We start from the raw sequence: 25,270 nt of genomic DNA, 5'->3' as shown, positions 1-25,270 counted from the left end.
ATCTAGACCCCAAGGAAGGTGAGCAAATCACACAGGACCTTGAGTGGACTACCTGTGAGGCGCTCACCTCTCTCTGCAGCCCAGGGCACGCGGTCTGACTCGTAGGGATTGAAGGATACAGCACTCTCGGGCCTGCTTTCTCGAGGTGAGGGCGTCTGGAGGACACAAAAGACCTCACGTCATTCTTCAACTATGCAATGTCCAGCACACTGGAGTAATTATGTGTGGGGTTTTTTTTTTCTTATTTCCGAGGAATCACAGTTTAACTTACGCAAGGAAGAGAAAAGGAAAAGATTTCATGGGGAAAGACAAGGAAACAAAAAGGTGTATCTCATTCTTCGGGCGACTGTTTGGATCCTGAATTGGGCTACCTAAAGCTTATGCTGAGCATCTCAGGGGCCCAAGAGGGCCAGGTAGCAGGTCATTTCGTTTGTCCTAGGAAAATTCCTTTCTCATTTCCACACTTACTATGCTCTTTGCCCACCTTCTAAGGAGGCCAAAAAAAAAAAAAAGCCCCAGTGCCCTCTCATTTCCTACCTTTAACTCTGTCTCAGCAGATCTCACTTTTTATGAGAGTTATTTACAGAGGAAAATTAAACACCCGTTCTCTCCTCCCATCCCCAGCTCTAAAGCATGTGTGTAATCTAGTCTCCTCCTGCGTTTTTATCTGGAGTGGAGATCTAGTACCATTTGGATTGATGTCAGAGGATTTGCTCTGGCCATTGAACATAAGAGCCAAAAGGAGAAAGCTGGCTGTTAGCAGACCAGGTCATCATCATCATCATCATCATCATCATCATCGTAATGATCATTCCCTGCAGGGAGATAATTCCTCCTGGTACCTGTGGCAGGTAAATGAGGTGTACCTGAAGTAGAGCCTTCGGAGGGCATTACTGGTGCCTGACTTCCTGCTTATTTATTTAGTATTGATTTCCATCATGAAGCAGTGGAGGGGAAATCTACTCTGGGTATTCATGAACATTTTCCCTTCCTTTCTTTGGAGTATTCCTGACTCATCTTCACCTCCAGTCAGCGTGAAGTGATGGTGTGATACCGCTCATAGGAGTACCATAAATGTGAATTAAATAACAACTTCACACAGGCCCTGGTACTCATCAGCACCCGAACACTGGCCATGAAGACATGAGATAACACTAGATTTTGGGGGAAATTTAGAGCAGCAGACACGTGAAGCTTGGCATCACAGAGATGCCCATCCTACAGCATGCAATACGCCCTTGTCTAACTCACTCGTGCCATGACCAGTGGCACCAAAGCCAATTGGTGGAGTCACAGAAGGAAAACTTCCTTTTTCCATGCTGCCTACTGGCACTGCTTAGGGAATAAAAAGCCTTTTGGTGAAACCAGTGAACATCTGATCTTATATGTCCCTATACATGTCTATCTATACATTCTTAACCACAGCTCTTAATTATATCCTGAAATGTGTTATATACTGTGATGTGTTACCAATGACACCAGAGTGGATATTTGGAGTGAGAAGGCATTAAGTCTCAGCATTCAAAGCTACATCGTGAGCCAGGCACCACTAGCTCATGCCTGTAATTCTAGCTATCCAGGAAGTTAAGAAATGAGGATTGTAGTTCAAATCCAGCCTAAACAGACACACCCAAGAGACTCTAATCTCCAATTAACCACCAAAATTGTTGGAATTGGAAGGGATGTTTAAGTAGTAAAGCACCAGCCTTGATGGAAAAAGCCAAATAAGAGAGCAAGACCCTGGGTTTAAGCCTCAGTACCAGCACCCTCAAAAAAGAAGAGAAATAAGGAGAAAGAGAAGGAGGAAGAGGAGGAGGAGGAAGAGGAGGAGGAGGAAGAGGAGGAGGAGGAAGAGGAGGAGGAGGAGGAAGAGGAGGAGGAAGAGGAAAAGAAGAATAAGAATAAGAATAAGAAGAAGAGGAGGAGGAGGAGGAAGAGGAGGAGGAGGAGATACCTTGTCTATGATGGTATGGTGGATGCTTAATATAAATGTGGTAAACATAGGAATGGATGAGTGAATGACTGGATAAGAAAAATATTTCTCATAACTGGGAGATGTGGCATGTGAACTAAAAATGGTTTAAAATGACTTATCTCTCAAGACAGTTGGTACAAATAATTCCAAAGGGCAATCTACTTCTCTCCATACACTGGATGTGCTTTGAATTCGCTTCTTACACTACAATTTCCTGTCAAAAAAACAAACAAACAAAACACCCAAATCTATCCCAGCAGGAAACCGATAATTCCCAATTCTCTATCTTCCCTTCTGCTCAATCCATCATGTCATCAAACTCTAGGCTAAAAAGAGTTTGTAAAGCCTTTTGGGGTTACCATTTATAATCAGCTCAACTCCTTTGACTTTTCCTTGTGGCAGGAAAGTTCTGAGATCTCTACTCAAACCCTGAACAGACCTGGGTTAAAGGAAGTCTTAGGATAGTCCACTAGAGACCCATGACCCACATAAGGCCTGCATGTGGGTTTTGCTCTCACTTGTCTTTCTCCTTCACAGCGGTCACTCTACATTTGAGCAATACCTCCGCTCGTGTGTGGCATTTTGCTGGTGAATTACTGGTAAGACGCTCATGGATTTGTCTTCCTATGCTACCTCTGAATGGCAATCTTCAGAAAAAATTCAGATTAACAGACTACTCCATAACACTACTTTAAAATGCACGCTTCACTGTAAATGATCATAATGTCTTATCAGTTAGGCTTCAACACAAATAGAGAAAGCATGTGGAAAGTGATTTTTTAAGTATCATTTATTTTTGAAGAACTGGGAATGTGAAAGAGAATAAAAGAGAAATACTATTGGTCTGTGGAACCGATAAGTTAATTTGAAACTTCCTGATTCTACAGTCTTGCCACTGTTTATTTTCTAGTTACTGGCTTTTATTCCTAATCTCTGGAAAGACATTTTCAAGTTAGGGAACAGTGTTCATACAGGTGGCAACATGCTTACCACGATTGCAGATAGGTGTAGGGGCAATGTCTGCAAGAATCCAGGGATGGTTCCCAAGGTCTTCTGGGAGGACCTGGTGCAGTGGGGGCAGAAGCAGCCTGTAGATGAGAGCTAAGCTCTGCAAGGCCAAGTTTGCTTGGGTGCGTGAAAATTCACACGTGGCCTATACATTTAATCTCCCACCTTTCTGGAAGTTCTTTAATGTAGCCCTTTAGGGTTACAATGAAATACCTTTCTTAGAGGTATAGTTTTCTATTCCGATGTTACCTGCAGAAGAAGTTACAACCTGAGAATTGATTCCTTCCCTCTCCTCCTGAGTAAGCCCTAGTAGTTTTAAACATGTGTGTGTGTGTGTGTGTGTGTGTGTGTGTGTGTGTGTGTGTGTTCACTCAAGGCTGATGTTGAGAACTGAAATATGACTCTCACAGGATTGCCTGCCTGTGCTGTCTTTAAATTTCAACCTCAGAGCTCAGGCTCCTGAGCCGTGTGAACTATCACACCCGCTAAATACATGTTTTTGAAATACCTTCACCATCAGTGTTTGTAATAAATAGAACATGAAAACTAGGTTTGAATAAGAAATTCTGGAATGCATTTCGGTCTAAATATCTTAGGGAATATATCCTTGGAATACGGAACAAAAAAAATCTGCCTTTAAGCCACTGGGAGCCATGTTCAGCCATTTTCATCAATAAAAAAACAGTTCTGTAAAATTACAATGAAAATTCCCAGATGGTAATGAGAAGGATTTGAAGTATTTGCAAGTTCATGTATTCAATTCAGATACAGTCTGTAAATGACTGTAATTTTGTACATAATGCTTCTGATTTCTAAATACGAATGTAACCTGCACCTGCTTTAGGTATTTATTTATTTTTGCATTTATAATTTTGTCCTGGTACTGCCCTAAGCACTGCCCCATAGGTTTTTCTGTAAGGCTGGTGTCCTGTCACTTGAGCTACACCGCCACTTCTTGCTTTTTGCTGGGTAACTAGAGATAAAAATTATCTGAGATTTTGTTGTGTTTTTTTTTTAAATGTATTTTTTTTTGTCTTTCTTTTTTGGTACTAGGGATCGATCCCAGTATGTTGCACTTGCTAGGCAAGCACCTTGCCACTGAGCTACATCCCAGCCCTTTCTGGGACTTTTCTGCCTGGTCTCAGCTTGAATTATGATCCTCAGATTTCAACCTCTGTAATAGTTAGCATTATAGGTGAGAGCCATTGGCGCCTGACTTTCTTTTAGGCTTCTGTTATAAACAATTTTAATTTTTCTAAACAATCTTAAAGTATAATCTTCACTAACTACTTAGGAAAGTTTTCATATGAATTTTTGCACCCAAATTATTAAAAAATAACCATGAAGAAATTAAAATTTGCTCTTTTTTGAGATTGGCTGAACAGTGGACACTTTATCTATTGATAAAAACAGAAATTGTAATGATATATTTAATCCAGAGCTTACACCCTAAAATCTGACTCTGTTGATGATCTAATATTCTGAGCATCTTTAAAAATTCAGTGCATTGTTATACATTTAATTAGGCAACCATCTTTTTTTCTTTTTACTGAGAAAGCAACTTTAGGATTTTAATCAGATGAATAATTTTCTAATATTAATTTCTGTTTAAAAATTAATTCAATCTTTTCCTTTTTGTTTTTCCTTTTGTGATGCTAGGATATTTGGTACTAGGGTTTGAGCTCAGGGTCTTACATTTTTACTTGACTTTTTTTTTTCTCAAGGCTAGTGCTCTACCATTCGATCCACATTTCTACTTCTGGTTTTTGCTGGTTAGTTGGAGATAATAGTCTCTTGGCTTTGTTTGTTCAGGCTGGCTTTGTATGGGTGTGATCCTCAGAACAGATTTCTTTTTGCCAGTCCTGGGGCTTGAACTCAGGGCCTAGGTACTATCCTTGAGCGTTCTCAAGGTTAGAGCTCTACCACTTGAACCACAGCACCACTTCTGACTTTTTCTGTGTATGTGGTACAGAGGAATCAAACCCAGGGCTTCATGTGTGCTGGGCAAGCACTCTACCACTAGGCAATGTTCCCAGCCCCAGACCTCAGCCTCCTCGGTACACAGGATTACAGCACCTGGTTTGCCAAGACTTTCTGATACTGACCGAGCCATCATAGACTACACTGAAGGAAGTGATTGCAATGTCAGGCTTTCGCAGTTCAAGAAGCAGACTGACTAGAACCCACTAGAAGCACCAGAGTACTTGGTATGGACTGCCCAGAACAACAGGTACTAACAGCTACACATGCAGACAGACAGACAGAGAAGCCGTGTGGCAGAGGGCAAAGGAACCATGAGCTACATGCAAGACCACTTAATTAGCAACAGTAAGCAGGGAACCATTTAGCACCTTTCTGTAGCCAGGCTTGGGGAAGGAGTAGGATTTGATTCTTGAGATTATTCCACCAGGTAACCAAGTCTAGAAATCATAATAGCAAGAGGAACAGTAAGTTTAGTTTCAGGAAACAAATGCAGGGCAGATTATATGGGCAGACTATTTCAACTTGCTTTTTTCTGTATCATCACTGCTGAAATAAGCCCTCCTCTCTCACCCATCTCTACCCTTGATTGACATTGTGCTGCTTCAATGAGATTGATTGATTGATTGATTGATTTAGTACCAGTACTAAGGCTTGAATTCTGGGCTTCTCATACTCTTGCTTGGCTTTTTACTTAAGGTTGGCTCTATATCACTTGAACTAGGCCTCTACCTGTAGCTTTTTGTTGGTTAATTGGTGGTAAGAGTCTCAGGGTCTTTTCTGCCTAGGCTGGCTTCCAAGTACAGTCTTAAGTGAAAAAGCTATGGCATAGCCCCTGAGTTCAAATCCCAGTACCAGCACTAAATAAGTAAATACTGACAAAACAATAGCCTTTCCCACGGTTTGCTAAACCTGCTTTGTAGCCATGTTGACACTCAGTCATCTCTCCTTGGGTGATATTAATAATCACACTTACCGGAAGAGGCGAACTTGCACTTTGTGGATGACCTGAAAGGTAATATTTGTAGTTTAGAATCTGGAAAATCATTGCTTTATTAGTGAATGACATCTACTATCTCTTCTCTACTGCCAGTCAATGTGACAGGGACATATTACTTTTTTTTTTTTTTTGGCCAGGCTTGGGGCTTGAACTCAGGGCCTGAGCCATGTCCTTGGACATTCTCAAAGCTAGAGCTCTACCACTTGAGCCTCAGCACTATTTCCAGCTTTTTTCTATGCATGTGGTACCAAGGAATCGAACCCAGGTCTTCATGCATGCTAGGCAAGCACTCTACCACTAGGCCAAACTCCCGGCCCTGACACATTATTTTTTGAGAAGAGAGAAACCTTTCTGCATTTCTCTCTTTGTAATCCTCTATCACTGGTGATTCCAGTCATTCAATTAAAATTCATTAGGATTTCAAGTGTAATAACTTGTAGTGAATAATTATTTGTGTGTATTTGTGTGTGTGTGTGTGTCTGTCTGTGTCTGTGTGTGTGTATACAAGTGTGTACCACTACTAAGGCTTAAACTCAGGGGCTCATGCTCACTTGGCTTGTTTGACTTTCTTGGTTACCAATGCTCTACCACTTGAGCCATGGTTCCAGTCCAGACTTTTGTTGGTTAATTGGAGACAAGACTCTGGACTATTCTGCCCAGGCTGGCTTTAAATCACTGTCCTGCTCATATTAAACTCTTGAGTAGCTAGGATTAAAGACCCAAGCCACGGTATACACTCTAATTGACTGTTTTTCTCTGTGTGTGTGCCAGTACTAGAACTTGAACTCAGAGTCTGAACAATGACCATTAGCTCAAAGCCACTGCTTTACTTCTTGAGCAATAGTTCTACTTCTGGAGTTATTAGAAGATACCTATCTAATTAATGATTAAAAAGAAAAAGTCTCACAGTTTTCTTCCCTGGCTGGCTTTGGAGCCTAATCCTCAGGTCTCAGCCTCCTGAGTAGCTAGAATTAGAGGCATGAGTCACAGGTGCCTATTTGAACCTGGGGTGATCTGCCATCACATTTAATCGTTAGGTAAAAACAAGACTTTGTCCCCACCAGAACCTGGCATTGACCAAAACTGACGGAGGCTGGTTATGACGAATATTCCCCAGACAGATGCTCGGATGGATTTGTAACTCACCCGTCTGTGAGCCAATCTTCTGACACGGCACTGTAAGAACTCTTAACAAACCATCTGGCTTGTAAGAATAGTGCTCCACCAGCTGGAAGAGAAGAAGGAAGTTTGGTGAATAAGGGGACCCAGGATAGGGAAAAGGACTGCAGCTTTCCTGCCAAGGTGGAACCTGAACCTGGCAAGTGGTATGCTGAGGGCTCTGTAATCCTGGCTACTCAGAAGGATGAGATCTGAGGATTGTGTGTTGAAGCCACCTCAAGCAGAAAAGTCTGGAAGATTCTTATCTCCAATTAACCAGCAAAAATCTAGAGGGTGGAGGTGTGGCCCAAGTTGTAGAGCCTCAGCTTTGAGTGAAATAGCCAAACCAGAAGGCCTTTAGTTCAAGCCCCAGTACTGGCATACACATTTTAAAAATTGCCTAGAAAATATACAGCATGTCATTGAGGCTGACTGCTATGATTAACCAAAGCAATCCACCACAAAACAGTCAAGTCTCAGGAAGGAACTTTTCAACCATTAGTGGTGTTGAATGCTACTGTGAGCTGAAATACTATACGAGACACTTAATGAGCAGATGTGGCCTTCAAAGGCGGGGCTGGCTTATGGGATGTATGACTATTTGTTGTGAAGATACTTATAATTTGCTCACTTTTTGAAATAAGGTTTCTTTATGTGATGTCAAATGCACAGTCTCCTGGCTTCAGGATTACAAGGATGTGCCATTACATATGACTTTGTTTTTCTTTTCTTTTTTTTTAAACAATGATTATTTTTTTTGCAACAGTGAGGCCTGAACTAAGGGCATCACCCATATGATCTATCAATGAGTTGCACTTATCCCCTCCAGGAGCCTCGAAATGCACGCTGGTCTGGATTCTTGGTTTTGGTTTCTGCTTGTTTTTTATGCTGATACTAGGGTTTGAACTCAGAGACTAGGCTTTGACACTTAGCTTTGGTGTTCAAGGCTGGCACTCTACCACTTCAGCTACTCCTTCATGTCCAGATTTTTGATGGTTAATTGGAGAAAAGAGTTTTTTAGATGTCGGCAGAGCTGGTTTTGAATCACAATCCTCAGATCTCAGCCTCCTGAGTAGCTGGCATTACAGGTGTGAGCCACCAGCAATCAGGTCATAAATGACTCTTGAGCAATGCAAAAGACCGTGATTGAAATATAATGCCAGAAAGCAGGCAACAGTTATCTCTAAGGCCGTAGACACGAAGTATACAAAGGTTAAGTGCTTTTTCAAATCAGCATCATTGCACAGATACATGAGAATGAGACTAGAAACCAAAAGACAATGTCTCCATTATGACTGGTATACTTGAATATTCATAATATTGGGAGGGGTGGGGGGAGGAAAAGGGGGGAAAAAACATGAGAAGGGGTATTAAGGTTCGAGAAGAATGAACCCTTTACCTGATGAATATAACTGTAACCCCTCTATACATTATCCCCACAATAAAATACAATATATAAGTACCTACTTTTTCAGCTATAGAATTAAGAATGAAATCACATTATGGAAAGCGAGTTCAAGTTCTTTAAAGGGTATGAGGATAACCTGTGGCCTTAGCTTTTAAGAAGACAGAGCATTGGGTCCTTTCATCCACATTGACTCCCCTGTGTGGCTCTGGCTGGGCTTGCATGGGGAAATTTGAGCTCTCCTCTCAGCATGTCCCTTATTACAGGAGTTAAAGATGGCCATTTCTAGCCAGATTAACAATTTGGGGCACCTATAATCCTTGCTACTCACGAAGTTCAGACCTATAGAATCGTGGTAGTTAGTCTAGGCAGAAAGTCTATAAGACTCCATCTCCCATTGACCAGCTGGACTGGAAGGTACAGCTCAAGAGGTAGAGCACCAGCCAGATGCAAGAAAGTCAAGGGGGAGAGAGAGACTCCATGTTCAAATCTCTCTCTCTCTCTCTCTCTCTCTCTCTCTCTCTCTCTCTCTCTCTCTCTCTCTCACACACACACACACACACACACACACACACACACACACACACACACACACACACACAGAGTAGCTCGGCTAAAATGGTGCCCAAAAGAGCCCTTGCCAGGATTTTTCTGAATCATCAGGTCACACAGAATCAAGAAAAGCAACATGCGCTCTCCCGAGATGGATGGATAAACAGCAGTGAGCACTGTGTAAGTCTCCTAAATGCCAGAAGAACTCCAGACCAGCGATTTGTTTCCAAGGTTACTAACAGCTGGGCTAAGAAGAAACCTTTTTAAGATGAGTGCTATAACATCCCTGGACTGGCAGCAGCTGGGGAAAGGAGGCAGACTCAGTCCCTAAGTCACTGCACCCTCCATACAGAGAGGCCCTGCTGTTGTGAGAAAGGCAAAGAACCTTTGGGGCACACTGCAGCATCTCTATCCCTGAGCTCCTCTCAGGGGCCATCTACGCTTTTATGCTGTGTACAGTCATCGGAATGGTTCTTCCAGGTTCTAGCTGGCCTACAGTGCCTGGGACTCTAGAGGACTATGTGCTCTGCCCAGGAGGGCAGAGAGGATGGCACATACCTGCCAGAGTGTGTCAAACTTCTTCCCCTCGGGGATGGAGAGTTTTCCTGTCTTGTCCTTGTCGATGCGGTAGTGTAGCACCTTCCCTTCATGCAGCAGGCACAGAGCATAGGAGCCATTGTTGTCTCTGGCTCTGATCCTGGAAGAGACAACAGGGCCACTTCAGCCCTACTTCAACCAATCTGAGGGTAGAAGCCCGGGACAGAGGCCTTCATCAAGGTGGCCAGCAGATGCTCTCCGGGAATGGGGGCCAGTCCTGGAAATCCTGGGAAGGCTTATCTAGTAGCAGACAAGGAAGGGCAAGTTACAGTGTGCTTGCAACAGGGAGATGCTGTCAGGTTGTGGATGGACCATCATGAAGGTCCAGGAAGTTCCTAGAGCCCCAGAGGACAATCAGAACCATCTAGAAGCTGGATCCCAGAAGCTTACCCCTGTAATTGTAGCTACTCGGTAGACTGAGATCTAAGGATCATGGGTTAAAGCCAGCTTGGGTAGGAAAGACTGTGAGTCTCTTATCTCTAATTAGCTACCAAAAAGCCAGAAGTGGAGCTGTGACTCAAGTCGTCGAGCACACAAAAGGGACAATGCCAGGTCTTGTGTTCAAAATTCAGTACCAGAATCAGCTCAAGGCGATTGGCCCAGGACCTGGGGAATCTAAGAAACCCACTGGGTTCCTCTCTCTTCCTGACTAGGGTCTGGATTGGGGTCAGATCCACAGATGCTACAACCCTACTGACTTAGATAGGTGTTTCACCAGCACCCTTCTAGAACATGGATGAAAAGATGTGAACGCCTCTAATGCCCCAGGCCCTTCTTTATCTCTTTTCTCCCTCTTCATTCCAGGAAAGGCTGGGCTTTCAAATATTCATCGAGGATGGTAACAGATTCCCCACATTCTCCCTGTCCAGGGAAGTAGCAGGGGCGGCCCCAGGCCTAGGTGTGCACATCAACATTCCATTTTCACCATGGTCCTGGGGACTCCTCAGTGATCCCCACATTCTCCTGAGTCTCGGGCTGACATCATGCCTACCTACGAGCACTCCCTCTGCAAGACACAGGCAGGGCATTCTTGACAGAAAGGGGAGTCAAGAGGGAGGTGGGAAGGACCTGTAGAACTTGGGGTGCATAGTCCAGATGAATCTCCCAATAACTTGTCTCAGTCACTGCCAACCATTTCTGTAGCCCAAGCCCTTCAGATCAAGAGATCCGAGAAAGGGCAAGCCATCGGAGGCCCAGGAAATCTCCAAGGCCGCTGCATTTGCTGAAACAAGCAAGCTGAGATCCCCAATGTTAAGCAGCCCATCTCAATGCATGGTTCTTGGGAAGAAGTCACCATGCCTTGGATGTCAGGGCCAAGGGACCTGAATAGCAGAGAGATTTCTTCCAGGTGGCAAGAAATCATGACCAGAACCACAATGAAAGTGAAGGCTTTGGAATCAAAGGTGGCCGTACTTCTTTTTTCCCTGCTCTGTAAGACTCAAGATATTCCAGAATTTTGTTTCAAGAGGTGCTTGGCTGGGGCCGGGAGTTTGGCCTAGTGGTTAAAGTGCTTGCCTAGCATGCATGAAGACCCGGGTTCGATTCCTCGGTACCACATACATAGAAAAAAGCCGGAAGTGGTGCTGAGGCTCAAGTGGTAGAGCTCTAGCCTTGAGAAAGGCCAAGGACAGTGCTCAGGCCCTGAGCTCAAGCCCAGGACTGGCAAAAAAAAAAAGAGGTGCTTGGCTGAGCACGGTAGCCAGGTGTTGTGCATTTCTCACTGCTCAAGGCAGCTAGTGGAGTGGGAGATTCACGCAGAACTTTCTTGGTTCAGGAAAGGAACACCCCTCCGCCCTGCCCCTCCACCACCACGTGTGAAAACTGCCCCTTTCTCCCCAAGTGAGCTGCCAGCATCCTGAGATGTTAACTCCCCTGATGGCCCCTTGGCTGACTCGATCGTACTTGGTTAGTGGAGTCATTTTGGTTTTCCACGCCACACAACTAAAGCCAGGAAGTAAAACTGAAGTTCAGATAGCATTAGGGATTAGTTGATGACTCTTCACAAGTCTAGCATGAATTCAGCTATTTGTGTGTGTACGCCCATACTGAGGCTTGAACTTGGGATCCAGGACTCTGCCCTTTAACTTTTTTGCTCAAGGCTGGTAGCTCTCTACCATTTTGAACTGCAGTTTCACTTCAGACTTTCTGGTGGTTAATTGGAGCTTTATGCCTCATGTACTTTCCTACTAGAGCTGGCTTTGAGCTGCAATCCTCAGATATGAGTCTTCTGAGTAGCTAGAACTACAGCTGAGAGCCACTAGCACCCAGCCCATGTATGAGCTTTTAAAGTCATCTTCCACTTATTTTTGGCTCTTTCTGATTTGCAAGGGCTCTTAGCCAAGACAATAACATATTTACTTGGACATTAAGCACAATGAAAATGATAATTCTGCTTTCAAAATCTGGCACAATATGGGAATTTAAAAGCCATTTCACACCAAGATACTTTGGATGAAAAAAAGGACAGGTGCATCACATCCTGCTTTCATCAGACATGAGGTATAATGGGAAAGCAGCCATTTACAATGCCCTAAGCTGCGCTGTGCCAAAAACATGATGAGATATATAGGCATAGGATCTTCCATGCTGGCCATAGCATTCTTCATGTGGCCTCATCCAGGAATGGGATTTCAAGGTCTCAGACTTCTGAACAGCTTTTAGCAGCTCAGATGAATATTTTTTCCATTTCAACCTCCCTTCTGGACATTGAAAATAGTCATGCCATAATAATGAATTTTGAAGAAGGCCGTGGGGGATGGGCTCTGCATCCTCCAGTGGCTTCTCCAGAGAGAAAACAATGGAAGAGCACTGCAGAGGAAGACAGCAGATGTTCAGGACCAGAGTTTGCTGAATTGTAAAGCAAGCTAAAGGTTCTAGAATGAGCTCTCATATGTAATTCAGTGAGAATGACCACTGGGCCTTTCTACTCCACTAGGACTGTACTTTCTGCATTCATGAATGAGGACGAATTTGCCTGTGTTTATTATGAGCTTCTACAATGTGCCTGGCTTCATGCTCAGCACATGCATGTATATTGCTTTACTCTAAATCAAGTGATGAAAGCATAGTAGTGGGAATCGTAAAAAATTATTTTTTCCTTTTCAGATCACAGATGCCCAGGTCCCTTCAGAGGGAAGATTGGGAAGGTGGCTGGTCAGGGAAGGGAGACTCACATAGCATCGCCAGGAAACAAGAGCCTTGAAGCATGCTGGAGGGAGGAGAAAGAGGCAAGACTGAGGGTGGCCAAAACAATGAACAGGAGAAGTAGAGATCAGAGCCTGCAGGAAACCAGGAGAATCAGGAAAGGGTGGAAAGGACCAAAGCATCATGAATGTCAGAATAAGAGGACTGCCTGGCAGAAAATGGAGGCGTGGCTCAAATGGTTGAATACCAGCCTTGAGAGAAGAAGCCAAAAGCTAAGCGTGTGAAACCCCACATTCAAGCCTCAGTTCAGGAGTGTGCATTGCGTACACACACACACACACACACACACACACACACACACACACACGCACAAAGCAGGTTCAGAATCTCCTGGACATTGGATCATCACTGTGGGCTAGAGGCAGAAGTGTTCACACTGGATTTGTGACTACAGAATCTGATGTTTTTTTTTAAAGAGTTCATGGAGGCTGGGTACTGGTGTCTCGTGCCTGTAATCCTATGTGTTCAGGAGCCTGAGACCTGATGATTGAATTTTGAAGCCAGCCCAGGCAGCAAAAGTCCGTGAGACTCTTATCTCTAATTAAACTCTAGAAAACCGAAAGTGGAATTTTGGCTTCAAGTAGTAGAGCACTAGTTTTGAATAAAGTTCATGGTTAGTTCCCAGGCCCTGAGCTCAAGACCTACTACTACTGACCAAAAAAAAGATTTTTATAGAGAATTTTTAGCTCTACTTCCCATAAAAGAAGCACAGATAAAGACGCATATAAGGATGAAGGAATCTGGTCAGGACAACCTAGTATGGTACTGCCTGTGCCAGACAAAGAAGAATCAAGTTTAATACCATTTACAAACTTCCCACTATCTACACATATGCATACCCTACTTAAACACTATTAAACACTGTTTAATAGTGAAGAGAGAGAGAGCTGAAGCCCATACACCAGCTACAGTCAAGCGTTCCCATTAAGTTCTGCAGGAAGGCCAAGTCCCACGAGATCAGAATCACCAAATAGTAAAACTGCCTTCTAATCATGGGAAAAACAACCCTGAGAGTCCCTGGTAATGAGAATTCCCTAGCGCTACAGATATAGAAAGCACACTGAACAGAGAAGAATCTGGCATTGACCACAAATGCGCTCCTGTGAGTTTTCAAGACGAAGTTTAGAATGTCCTCAGTGATGCTCACACCCATAGAAGCTCAGCCTCGATGCCAAAGTTATCCTTGGGCCGAAGGGCCTATCCTTGATACAGAGCATAGGCTTTGAAGCAAGCCTGTGTCATCTTCAGATTTGGGCCCCTGCCTTTTGATGGACCCCCTACCTGAGACAAGGCCCAAGGGAAGAATGTTGTCTGTCTGTCTGTCTGTCCATATATCTATCTATCCATCCTCCACAGTCAAGCCTTTCAGATCAGGAGGCAGTGGGCACTGGGGTGGAGCTGATGTGACAGTCCTCGGGAACAATTCAGCCATTGCAATATAAGATGGAGCAATAGCCCAGTGCAAAAAAGCTTGAGGGTACTTAGTAAAAAAAAAAAAAAAAAACGAGGTTACTTGCTGAGTACTGGTAGCTTGCATTGGTAGTCCTGGCTACTCAGGAGGCTGAGATCGGAGGATCATAAGCTGAAGCCAGCTTAGTCAGAAAACTCTGTGAGGCTCTCATCTCCAATTAAATATCCAAAAACCAGAAGTGAAGGTATGACCCCAGTGACAGAGCACTAGCCTTGAATAAAAATGCTAATGGTCAGTGCCCAGGCCTTGGGTTCAAACCTCACTACACACACACACACACACACACACACACACACACACACACACACACACAAACTAAAAATACAATTACTTAGGAATCTGGCATCAGCCAAGATGAATGCATGCATGACGATTCTGAGAATCGCTTCTACAAAGCACCTGGAAATCAAATGTGCCATGAGGGGCTGAGAGATATCAGTCCTTGGAGACTAAATGAATAGAATGGGTTGCATATGGGCCTCCTGCCTTCTGCAAGGGGTGAGTACACATCCCTGGAAAATGGATGATATGGACAGGATTCTGGCTCAAGCAGCGTGCAACCATGGTCGTCAGGAAAAATGATCTGCTCTGGGACACGGCTGTTCCCCAAAGAGCCTGAGAGCATCAAGAGGTCAGCAGTTAGGCTGTGTGTACATTGTCATTCGGGCACTCTGTGTGTCATGATGCTGAGTCTGCAGTCCCATGACTTTTGGGCTGGAAATTAATTCTGAGAAGAAGTGGAAGAAAGGCCAAACTTCTGAAGGCATGACAGTCGGGAAGTGTCCTCTTCCCTCTGATCTTGCCAGCACTGACGGGGTCTGGGGCATACTACATTCCTGCCATCCAGTGCTGGCAGCATGAGCCATTCTTTTTTTCTTTCAATAAGATGATAGTTATAATTGTAGTTAAAATTAAAAGTTTGGGGGAAAGTCTTTCAATAGATGGCTACACAAAGAATCTCTTTATTTCTAGGGAAAGTGGATAGCTGGCTAAGGAATTTGCTGGCTTAGAAGGTTATACCACTAATCCTGATTATGAATCTACAACAGAAATAGGACAGTGGTCCTTCCTGTCCGACTCCCACCACACAAGAAGCATCTCTACTGGGAATACTGGGGGGGGGGGATAAACATAAAGGATTGTTTCCTTGACTGGCATCACCCTCTGTGCCACTCTGGCAACAACATCTTGGAAAAAGAGGTTTATTGGCCCACTGGTGGCTCCTGACTGGGGGGTCAGGGACCATATTGAACTGACCTGGTCCTCCTCTACTTTTTAAACTTGGGCTCACATGGCTCTACCAAAGATTATGAGGGTTTAAGGCACAAGATCTCTGTCTTCTGATGTCTGAAGTCATAAGGCTGCTTTTGTTTAGAGGACTGCATCACATAATCCACTCCAATTTATACTATCTGTCCATGGTCAAATCAGAGTGGAAAAAAATGGTGGTGTCGGAGTTTTTCTTGATTACCAGAATATCTGATATTTGTTGTTGTCATATCTCATATTTGCCAATAAGAGAATCATCAGAAAGTTGAAGAATGGAAATAGTATAAAACCTGACATTCTTTGCTTATTCGCATGATGCCACAGTAGAAAATTCTATAGGTGATCTTAAATGACTGGTTAAAATGCAGGCATATTAAAGTATCCTGTAAAATTACCGGAGGCTATGCATTTAAGGTATATATGAATCATACATGCATTTCAAGTGTAGACGGGTCCAATACCCATATCGCTTGTGTATGCAAATAGTCCAAAATTGGGAAAAATCTGAAATCCAAAGAACTCCTAACCATTTTGCATAAAGCAATATTCAACCTTTGTGTGTCTACATATGTTTAAATACCATGTCACCACTTAGGATGAGACAGGATAAAACTCATGTTGAACCACAAGTGACAGCTTCCATCTGAAATATCCTTAGGATAGACCTGTATACATATTGTGAGATAGACGTAGCATATAACCCCTTCCTGGGATCTCACGAGGACCACTCAGAAAGACACTGAGTCATTTCTCAAGTGTGCAAAAACATCCCCCAAAGGTGGAAGAGGAGGGAAAAGACACAATACTTACAAAAATTTCCCATTTGTCTTCGATCCTATCAAGACCGTCTGTTCTGACTCATCCCGGGAGATGTTTCCATGGAACCAGGGCATTTTCTCATGGGCTGTGGTGGCAATCAGCTTCTCCAGTTGGGGCTTCTGGCTGATGATGGCTTGTTCCAGAGCCTGGCCCTGCAGTGGGCAAGGAGAGAGTGTGTAGGCCAGATAGAGATGGACAGACTGAAGTCAGGTACAATCTGTCTTAAGGCAAGTGTCACAAAGCAAAATCAAACCTCATTCATCCATGCTCTCCTCACTCATTCACTCAATAAATAAAACCAGTAAGATAAATTGCTCACATACCTCCCATTATATAAATAACAAGGTAGATATTGGAATAAAGACATCATTTTGGGGCTAGGAGCATGGCCTAGTAGTAGAGTGCTTGCCTACCACGCATGAAGCCCCTGGGTTCAATTCCTCTGTACCACATACGCAGGAAAAGCTGGAAGTGGTGCTGTGGTTCAAGTGGTAGGGTGCTAGCCTTGAGAAAGCCCAAGGACATGCCCAGGCCCTGAGTTCAAGCCCCAGGACTGTGGGACTTGATTTTTTTTTCAAAGCCAGGTCAAATTTTAACACTACCTCATATAGTTCATGATTTCTTGCTCTGGGTCCTTGAAACCATAGTCAGTCTCTAAATTGATGGTTATGTTAGGTCATGGTGATTTCATAGCCAGCCAGGAGCTTTAAGATGAGAATGAGCCATGTACACACAGCCATCACGTGTTGGAGATGGTGCCGGAGAGCAGGGGAGCAGTCTTGATCATGTGGACACGACAGTAACAAAAATCAAAACCAAAAAGTGAAGTTGGGAACTAAGTGCTTTCTCATCCTTCTTAGCAAGACGAAATAGATCTTCTTGACAGTAACAAATGAAGATCCAGAGCTTGATTATTTGCCTTTATCAAGAGAACTCGAGCAGTAAAAAAAAATGAGAAATACAACCATCGCAGACACAGCGAGAGGAGAAGAGATTGGAATGTGAGCACACTGATTTTTGTTTCCATCATATTTGACAGGTGAAGCAAAGGCTAGCGTATGAGAGCCTACATTCAAGCTTTAGATGTAGCACACAAACACACACACACATACACCAAAATCAAGAACAACGTATTTCACAGACAGAGTGCCAAAGGCAGCCAGGCTTATGGACACATGGCATCTGGACTAAAGTGAATGGAGAGGCTATGGTGCATCGCTGTGGTGTTCACTTAGACAACACAACGCCACAGACACCACCACCAGCAGATGGTGGGAATGTAACTCCAGGATTCCATGTGTGGGACGAAGGGTACATGATGCAGTAACGGAACTCCTTGTGCCTTTTAATTTTTAATTGTTTTATGCTGGTCCCAGGGCCTGAGCCTTTAGCTCTCACGTGGATTTTTTTTTTTGTTCAAGTCCACACCTCTGCCTCTGGCTTTTTGCTGCTTAATCGAAGATAAGAATCTCACAGACTTTTCTGCCCTGGCTGGCTTTCAACCCCAATCCTCAGAACTCAGCCATCTGAGTAGCTAGGATTACAGGGGTGAGTTATCAGCATCAATATTCCTTTCTGTCTCGATTGAGAGGGTTACATGATGCTTTTCAGTTGTCAGAGTCCACAGGACAGCACACTAGAAAAGGATAAATTTACTGTGTGCAAACTATAACCCATAAATCATACATATATCTAATAATGCTAATTAAAATATTGAGCATTACAATATTATGGTTCCTTGTCTACAAGACTGAATTAATACAGAATCTGTTGAAGAGTAAAAGGAATCTCGGTATGTAATCTTACAAAAAAAATTTTTTTGTTGGTTGTGGGGCTTGAACTTTGGGACCTGGGCGCTGTCTCTGAACTTTTCAGCTCAAGGCTAGTGCTCTTCCACTTTGAGCCACAGTGCCACTTTTTGGTTTTCTGATGGTAACTGGAGACAAGAGTCTCACTTTCATGAATGACCCACGACCCTCAAACCTCAGCCTCCTGAGTAGCTAGGATTACAGGATGACACACACACATTATAATCTGCATGTGTCAAATAGCACCGCAAAGTGCATAGAATAGACATCCAGAAAGCACGAGGAAAATGTTTATTACTTAAGTCCAAATGAGAAGCTTTCAACCAAACCTGTTGGCTTCGGAATATGATGGGGAAGGGAAACAAGTATGGTAGAGCATGTTTATAATCCCAGCCACTTGGGAGGGAGAGACAGGAAGAATCATATTTCAAGGTCAAATCTGGCAGAAGTTAATAAGATCCTATTTCAAAAACAAACTCTTTGTCACGATGCTCATCTGTCATCCTAACTACGTGGGAGATAAAGATGGGAACATGAACCTTAGGCTGGCTGGGATAAAAGAAAAAGGCCTTACCTGAAAAGCAAACTAAAATCAAAAGAAGTAGGAGCACCGTTCAAATGGGAGATTATTGCCCTAGCAGGTGTAAGTCCCCCTGTCTACAGAATGATGACCTTAACAGTGCCAAGATGAGTAACTAAATAGAGTAGGCCTGAGTAAAATAAATCACAGTGCCCATTGGGCAGTACCAGGCTGCCAAAAGAAGGGTGGAGAAACTATATTTATGTGGATACAGAAGGGTCTGCAAGAGACGATGCCAAGAAGTCATAAAATCAAGTATGAATCAGTACGTGTGTGCAACCATAAACAGTGGACACCAGCTTGGCCTCAGTAGCTCAAGCCTGGAATCCTAGCTGGATCTGAGGATCACAGTTGGAAGCCAGCCTAGCCAGATAAACCCAAGAGATTCTTATCTCCGATTAAGCATCAAACAACAACAACAAGAGCCAGAAGTGGACCTGTAGCTCAAGTGCTGGATTGCTAGCTAGTCTTCAGCCAAAAAAAAAAAAATCTCCAGGATTGTCAAGGTGGGGGGGAGGGAGGGGAAGAGGACAGGGAGGGGGGGGAGAGGGCAAGGAAGAAGGGGGAGGGGGAGGGGAGAGAGAGAAGGAAAGGAAGAGGGAGAGGGGGTCTTATTTGAGGTTCACAGAGTGAATCTGGGTCTGCAGGAACCAGGTCATCTGTGAACATAATCGTGTAAATTGCCCACCTGCAGATTCCAGGTCTGTTTTACATACTCCCTGATAAGGTTTTCCTTCAGGTCCTCAAAGGGTCCAGTCTTGGGTTGCACCCCAGGTGGCCGGTTGAAGGGCTTCTGGAGGAGACAGATGAGGCCATCCATCTCCTGGGAATGGTAGTGGCAGAGGTCGGCAGGGCTGTTGTGGGCCCTGCCCCCAGAGATGGCATAGGAGCCATTGAGCTCTCTCTCAATGGTGTAGTGGTGTGCCTTCCGGCCACAGGCCACCGACAGGGCAAACCCTCCCAGGTAATTTCGGCTCTGACGCAGCAGGTATAGCCCATCTGTCATGCCTCCCTGGACCAGGTAGTCTTCGGCCTCCTCCCGGGTGATGTTGCCAAAAAAGAAAGGTAGGTGATTGGCACTCTCTACTGTGTTGCCTGCCATTCCTCTGCTACCCCTTCAGGATGCCAGGGTTCACCTGCATAAGACAGACATGGGTGCCGTGAGTGTGGAGTACGAGAAGGGCGCCCTTACGAGCCTGAACCCAGTCCTTCCTTCACAGTGTGAGACCGAGGAAGATATTCTGAGGAGATGAACACAAAGGCACAGTGCCTCTGTGCCTCTGATCATATAAAATAAGCTTGCTTTATTTATTTATTTTTGCCAGTCCTGAGGATTGAACTCGGGGCCTGAGCTTTGTCCTTGGGATTTCTCAAGCCTAGAGCTCTACCGATGGAGTCACAGCATCACTTCCAGCTTTTTTTCTATTGTGTGTGGTACCGAATCAAACCGGGGTCTTTGTGCATGCTAGGCAAGCCCTCTACCACTAGGCCAAACTCCGGGCTTAAAAGAAGCTTTATTGAAGTGAACTCCAGGAAATGGAAACACACAAACAAACCAACATAAAATAAAAAGGACAGGTAGGAGCTCAACTGTTAGTTGGTGTGGCTAGACTGGTAGCAGTGTAGCTTGGTGGGTAAAGTATCTCCTGATGAGCAATTTCATGCCTATTTTGGTGACTTTCTCCATAGCACCTATGTAAGCCTTTCCTCATCCTGAAATGCAAGTTCCAAAGGAATATAAATTTTGACTGACTTGTGCATGTTTCAGAATTTACCAGACATCAATAAAATCCCTGCTCACTGAAAGCACTCTTAGTGTCTATGATGAATATATATTACTATCTTACTCTAAATGCAAAATATCCAGTAGCTGTGTCTCCAGATGCCCCAAAGACAGTTTTCTAGTTGCCAGCCTTGTGGCTGCTTCAATGGACTTTGCTTCTTCCACAAGCTCATAGCCAGTCATTCACATGACCTTGTCTCCCCAGATACACAATGCATAGCAAATTTCCCCAAACTCCTCCCAATGCCCGCCCACAGCAACCCCTGAAGTGAAGGAAGTCTCTTCACTTGATATTTCAAGGGGTTCATGTCATTCTGCCCACCGGTGCCACTAACTGTGATGCTGTTGCTTGCTATCTCCTTGATCGGTGTCAGTAGTCCACCAGCGCCAGCTGTCCAGTAGCTACCCTGGGTTTCTGGATGATGACGTTTCCCTTTCACATATGACACACCTTCCATGCCCTCTATTTACCCATTAAAACAACTGCCCTTACCACACCTTCCTCCCTTCTGCAGTCCCAACCATTTCTAGCATCTCCCATTACCTTAGCGTATGGGTATTCAGTCTAGCTTGCGTGACAGTAGGGCTACAGCTCTCTGTAGGCTGTGGGTTTGGTGGTACCACTGTCTTGTCCCCTTGAGGCCATTTAGTAGCATCCCCTGCCTCTGCCCACTTCCTGCCAATAGCACCTCATTATCAGGCATGACAATGACAACCCCAGTCTAGTCTTTGTCAAGCGTTCCCTGGAGACAAACATACCCATGGTTTGGGAATGACTGGGTGACGTGCTGTGACCCAACCATGGATCTGATGTGTATCTTCTAGGACTTCAGTCCTTTATCCAAAAACGTTCCCTTATCTAACTTTCTGGCATCTTCAGCCTTGAGCAGGGGACAGGAGAGGGTTGTGAAGGAAGGCCCAGGGGCAGGGCCCACTGTCCTAGAGGGCAGTAAAGCTTGAGAGGTAGGGCAGAGGAAGGGCAGGCACTGTGAATGTCTTTTCTGAGTCTCTGTAGCCCTGTCCCCTGAGTGCCCGCTCCAGGAATACAGATGCCAACAGTACCAGGGTCACAGAAACAAGAGTCCCAGTCATGAATGCAGAATGTGGAGTTACCATGGCAACTGGTGCCCCCGGAGCAGGAACTCTAAATAGAGCAAAGGCAGGTGTGGTGGAGGTGATGCTATGGAGAAAGGAATGAGAGGGGGAGAGGGAGGGCCGGCAAGGGAGGGAGATTGACAGACACAGCCATGGAAGGATGTGAGCCGCTGAGTGGAGACTGTGACTGGGCTTTGCCCACAAAGCCTCTCTAGTCCCACACAGACTGTACTGTAAGACTTGCATGTCGAAGCTAGATACGGCTGGCACATGCTTCTAATCCTAGCTACTCAGGAGACTGAAATCTGAGGCCTGAAGTTTGAAGCCAGTCTGGGTAGGAAAGTCCCATGAGATTCTCATCTTCAATGAAATGGCAAAAAACGTGGACGTGGAGCTGTGACTCTAAGGGATAGAGTCCAGGCTTGAGTTCAACACCCAATACTAGCACAAATGAATGAATGAATAAATAAATATAGTTGAAGTCATACTGCTTCTATGGACACTGATTCTGTCAGCTACTCTGAGCCCTGTACCAGCTGCCTGCCTTAACCCTGTAAAATGAATTCCTGGGAATGCTAAAGAATTCCAGGTATCCAGGAAGAATCTGCACATCTTCCTAGTGTTTGGTTTCAGTTGCACTGTATCATTCTGCACTATCTGGCTCCTCCTTGAGCTTCCTTTCCTACTAGATAGTCAAAATCCATTCCCCCAGGCCCAAGATTAAGAATGACTGTATGACCTTTGTCCTTCAAAATGCATTTAGATCATATATCCCCATTTTATTGATAAAAAGCCACATGCCTTCCTTCATAAGCAGTCTGGGGCAGGTTCAAACCTCAGTCCTCAGATCTGTGTCTAGAGTAGCCAGGCTTACAGCCATGTGCCACCTGGCTTGGCTTCTGCTTTTCTTGAGGCCACTAGAGCATGGATCCTGTAGGTGTCACCCTCCCTCCCCCTCTAGCCCCAATAGGCCTCCAGCAGTGAGCATTCCCAGCAGCACTCAGCAACTCCAGGGGGCTCATTTTTCCATCCACTAGGCTGTGGAAGCTTCTCGTAGACCACTCCAGACATAATGACTATCTAGGGAAATTATAGCCAAGAGAATTTCTGCCCAATTCCTATCACTTAGGGGAATAGAATCAGGAAAATAAGCATGATGAGAATGTGTGTGATCAATCACATCACACTCCAAACCACATGGCCACCTCATGCAAAGCAGCCCCATTCAAATGCACCTGGGAATTTTCTCTGTGGCCTTAGGCTAAAAAAAAAAAGAAGTACTAGGACTTAATTCAAAGGAAAAACTTCCTGTCTGGCCTAGACTGATTTTCATAAGAAAGAGGAATAAGTCTGGTCTAGAGGGAAAATTGATCTTATTGGCTGGTCAGAGGGCCAATTGCTTAAAGAAAAATGACCCATTAACTGCCATTAGAAAGAATAATAAATGCCATTTGCAAGGAAATGGATGGACCTAGAAAAAAATAATGTTAAGTGAGGTAAGCAAAGCTCAGAGAGACACACAGCGCATGTTTTCTCTGAAATACAGAAGTTAGATCTAAAATGCACTGGGACATAATAAATTATACAGAGAGACAAAAAAAAAAAAAACACTCAGGAGAGAAACAAAGGCACAATATCTATACCTATGTACCTTTGATCATACAAGATAATACTTGCTGAAATGAAGTCCAGGAAATAGAAACAAAAAGGATTTTGTTTTTGCTGTTTTTTTTTTTCTTTTTGTCTTGTTTCTCTAAATGTCGCAAGGAATGTAAGGGGAGGCATAGATATGGAAGGATATGAGGTAAATATATGCAGCAATGATACCCACTGGACAGTTGGTTGAAAAAAGGACTATACAACTTGTGGGTGGGTGGGAGGGAAAACTGGGAGAGAGAGTGACAAGAGGGGTGACATAATCTGAAAGGAAATGAACTAATAAAATAATTAAAAAAAAAGAAAAAATGACCCATCGAAGAAAGATGGTTGCTGTTTGTTTGTATAGGCTCCCCCCTATAATTCTAGCTACTTAGGAGGCCACCTTCTGAGAATGGTGGTTCAAAGCCAATCCAGGCAGAAAGTCTCTGAGGCTCTTGCCTCTAGTTATTCACCAAAACTACAAGTTGAATTGTGCCTTAAATGGCAGAGCTCCAACCTTGAGCAAAAAAGCATTGTCAGTGCTTAGGCCCTGAGTACTGGCATGGAAAGGAAGGAAGGAAGGAAGGAAGGAAGGAAGGAAGGAAGGAAGGAAGGGAGGGAGGGAGGGAGGGAGGGAGGGAGGGAGGGAGGGAGGGAGGAAGAAAGAAAGAGGGAAAGAGAAACAGAAAAAGGAAAGGAGAAATAATGAAAAAAAAAAGAAACCCAACTGACCAAATAAGAGACACTGAGCATGCGTATTAGGTCTTACAATAGGTGAACAGGGCATCAAGTTCCTGGAACTCCCTTGATCCTGTTCCAAGCCTCAGGATCCTTCTTCCCAGAAGCACAGACAGCTGTACAGTGGATGGAAGTGACTACAGTATTTCCATTTTTCCATCACACTATCCCCTTATTAGCACAGTCTATATGGGGGACAATGTCTCTTAATCAATGTCACCCCTCCTGCCCTTCTCCTCCATAACTCCCACCCCCACCCATCCTCTACAGTTATCTCGTTCCATTTCCATACAAATGCATCAAATATGGTGGCTTTTTCTCCAGCCTTCCTCTCTCCTGTCTTTGCACCTCACTCTTGCCCCTGCCGACAGAAGTTTCAGCTTCCTGATATTCATTTTGTTAAACTGCAAGTGAGATGTTTGGAGGAATTATACCATGAGAATCCTTCCACGAGTTTACTAACCAATGTATTTATGTACCCATGCATCGTCCCCTGGTGTGTGTGTGTGTGTGTGTGTGTGTGTGTGTGTGTGTGTGATCTCTCCTGGGACATCAGGGCCTAGGCACCATCTCTGAGCTGTTTTTGCTTTTCAAATGAGGACAGCTGTTCCAGAGCGAAGGCAGAAAAGCTGCAGTCACTAGTGTTTCCATCTAGGGAAGTAGCCTCTCCCTGAAGTGTTAATATGCAAAAATAGCCAGAAAGCAGAAGTGGGGGGCGCTGGTGGAAGCAGCCTCTACTACCCCTCAAGATTATGGATTCCAGCAAAACAAACCCAAGCTGAGCAGTAGCCAGTGGCTATTCTTGTAAAACAAGCTCTGGCTACTAATGGATCAAAGTGTCCTCTATATTTTCCTTAATTAATCCATGGCTAATGGTTGAATCATTTCATAGAAAATATTTTTGTACAGTATTGGCATTTGAACTTAGGGCCTTGGACTTGCTAAGCTGGTAGTCTACCTCTTGACGTATGTCTCCAACTCTGATTTTGGTTGGAGATAGCTTCTCGTGAGCTTTTCTGTATGGGCTGACCTTGAACTTCAATCCTTCAAATCTCAGCCTTCTGAGTAGCTTGGATTATAAGCATGAACCATTGGTATGTCACATCCAGGGATAATTTTCAAGAACCAACATAGGGATGAGTGCCGATGGCTTAGGCCTATAATCCTAGCTATTCAGAAGGCTGAGACCT

General features: G+C 44.3%; 1 protein-coding gene across 1 annotated transcript in view; it reads right to left on the bottom strand.

The window, feature by feature from the left end:
- Syk (spleen associated tyrosine kinase) overlaps positions 1-21,683 on the bottom strand; it is a 31,230-nt gene extending 9,547 nt beyond the window's left edge. Inside the window, exons 1-8 of the mRNA XM_090324391.1 lie at positions 21,369-21,683; positions 19,515-19,962; positions 16,430-16,590; positions 9,637-9,775; positions 7,110-7,191; positions 5,940-5,971; positions 5,335-5,403; positions 68-155 (exon numbers count right to left, since the gene is read on the bottom strand). Coding sequence (XP_090180517.1) covers positions 68-155; positions 5,335-5,403; positions 5,940-5,971; positions 7,110-7,191; positions 9,637-9,775; positions 16,430-16,590; positions 19,515-19,928 — 985 coding nt within the window. The 5' untranslated portion in view covers positions 19,929-19,962; positions 21,369-21,683. The remainder of the gene's footprint in view (positions 1-67; positions 156-5,334; positions 5,404-5,939; positions 5,972-7,109; positions 7,192-9,636; positions 9,776-16,429; positions 16,591-19,514; positions 19,963-21,368) is intronic.
- Positions 21,684-25,270: the final 3,587 nt, after the last annotated feature.

Source organism: Megascapheus bottae, chromosome 34 (assembly GCF_031878675.1).
Source record: "Megascapheus bottae isolate mThoBot1 chromosome 34, mThoBot2.hap1, whole genome shotgun sequence".
NCBI lineage: Eukaryota > Metazoa > Chordata > Mammalia > Rodentia > Geomyidae > Megascapheus > Megascapheus bottae.
Note: the sequence above shows the minus strand (reverse complement) of the source record. Positions and strands in the feature narration are given on the sequence as shown.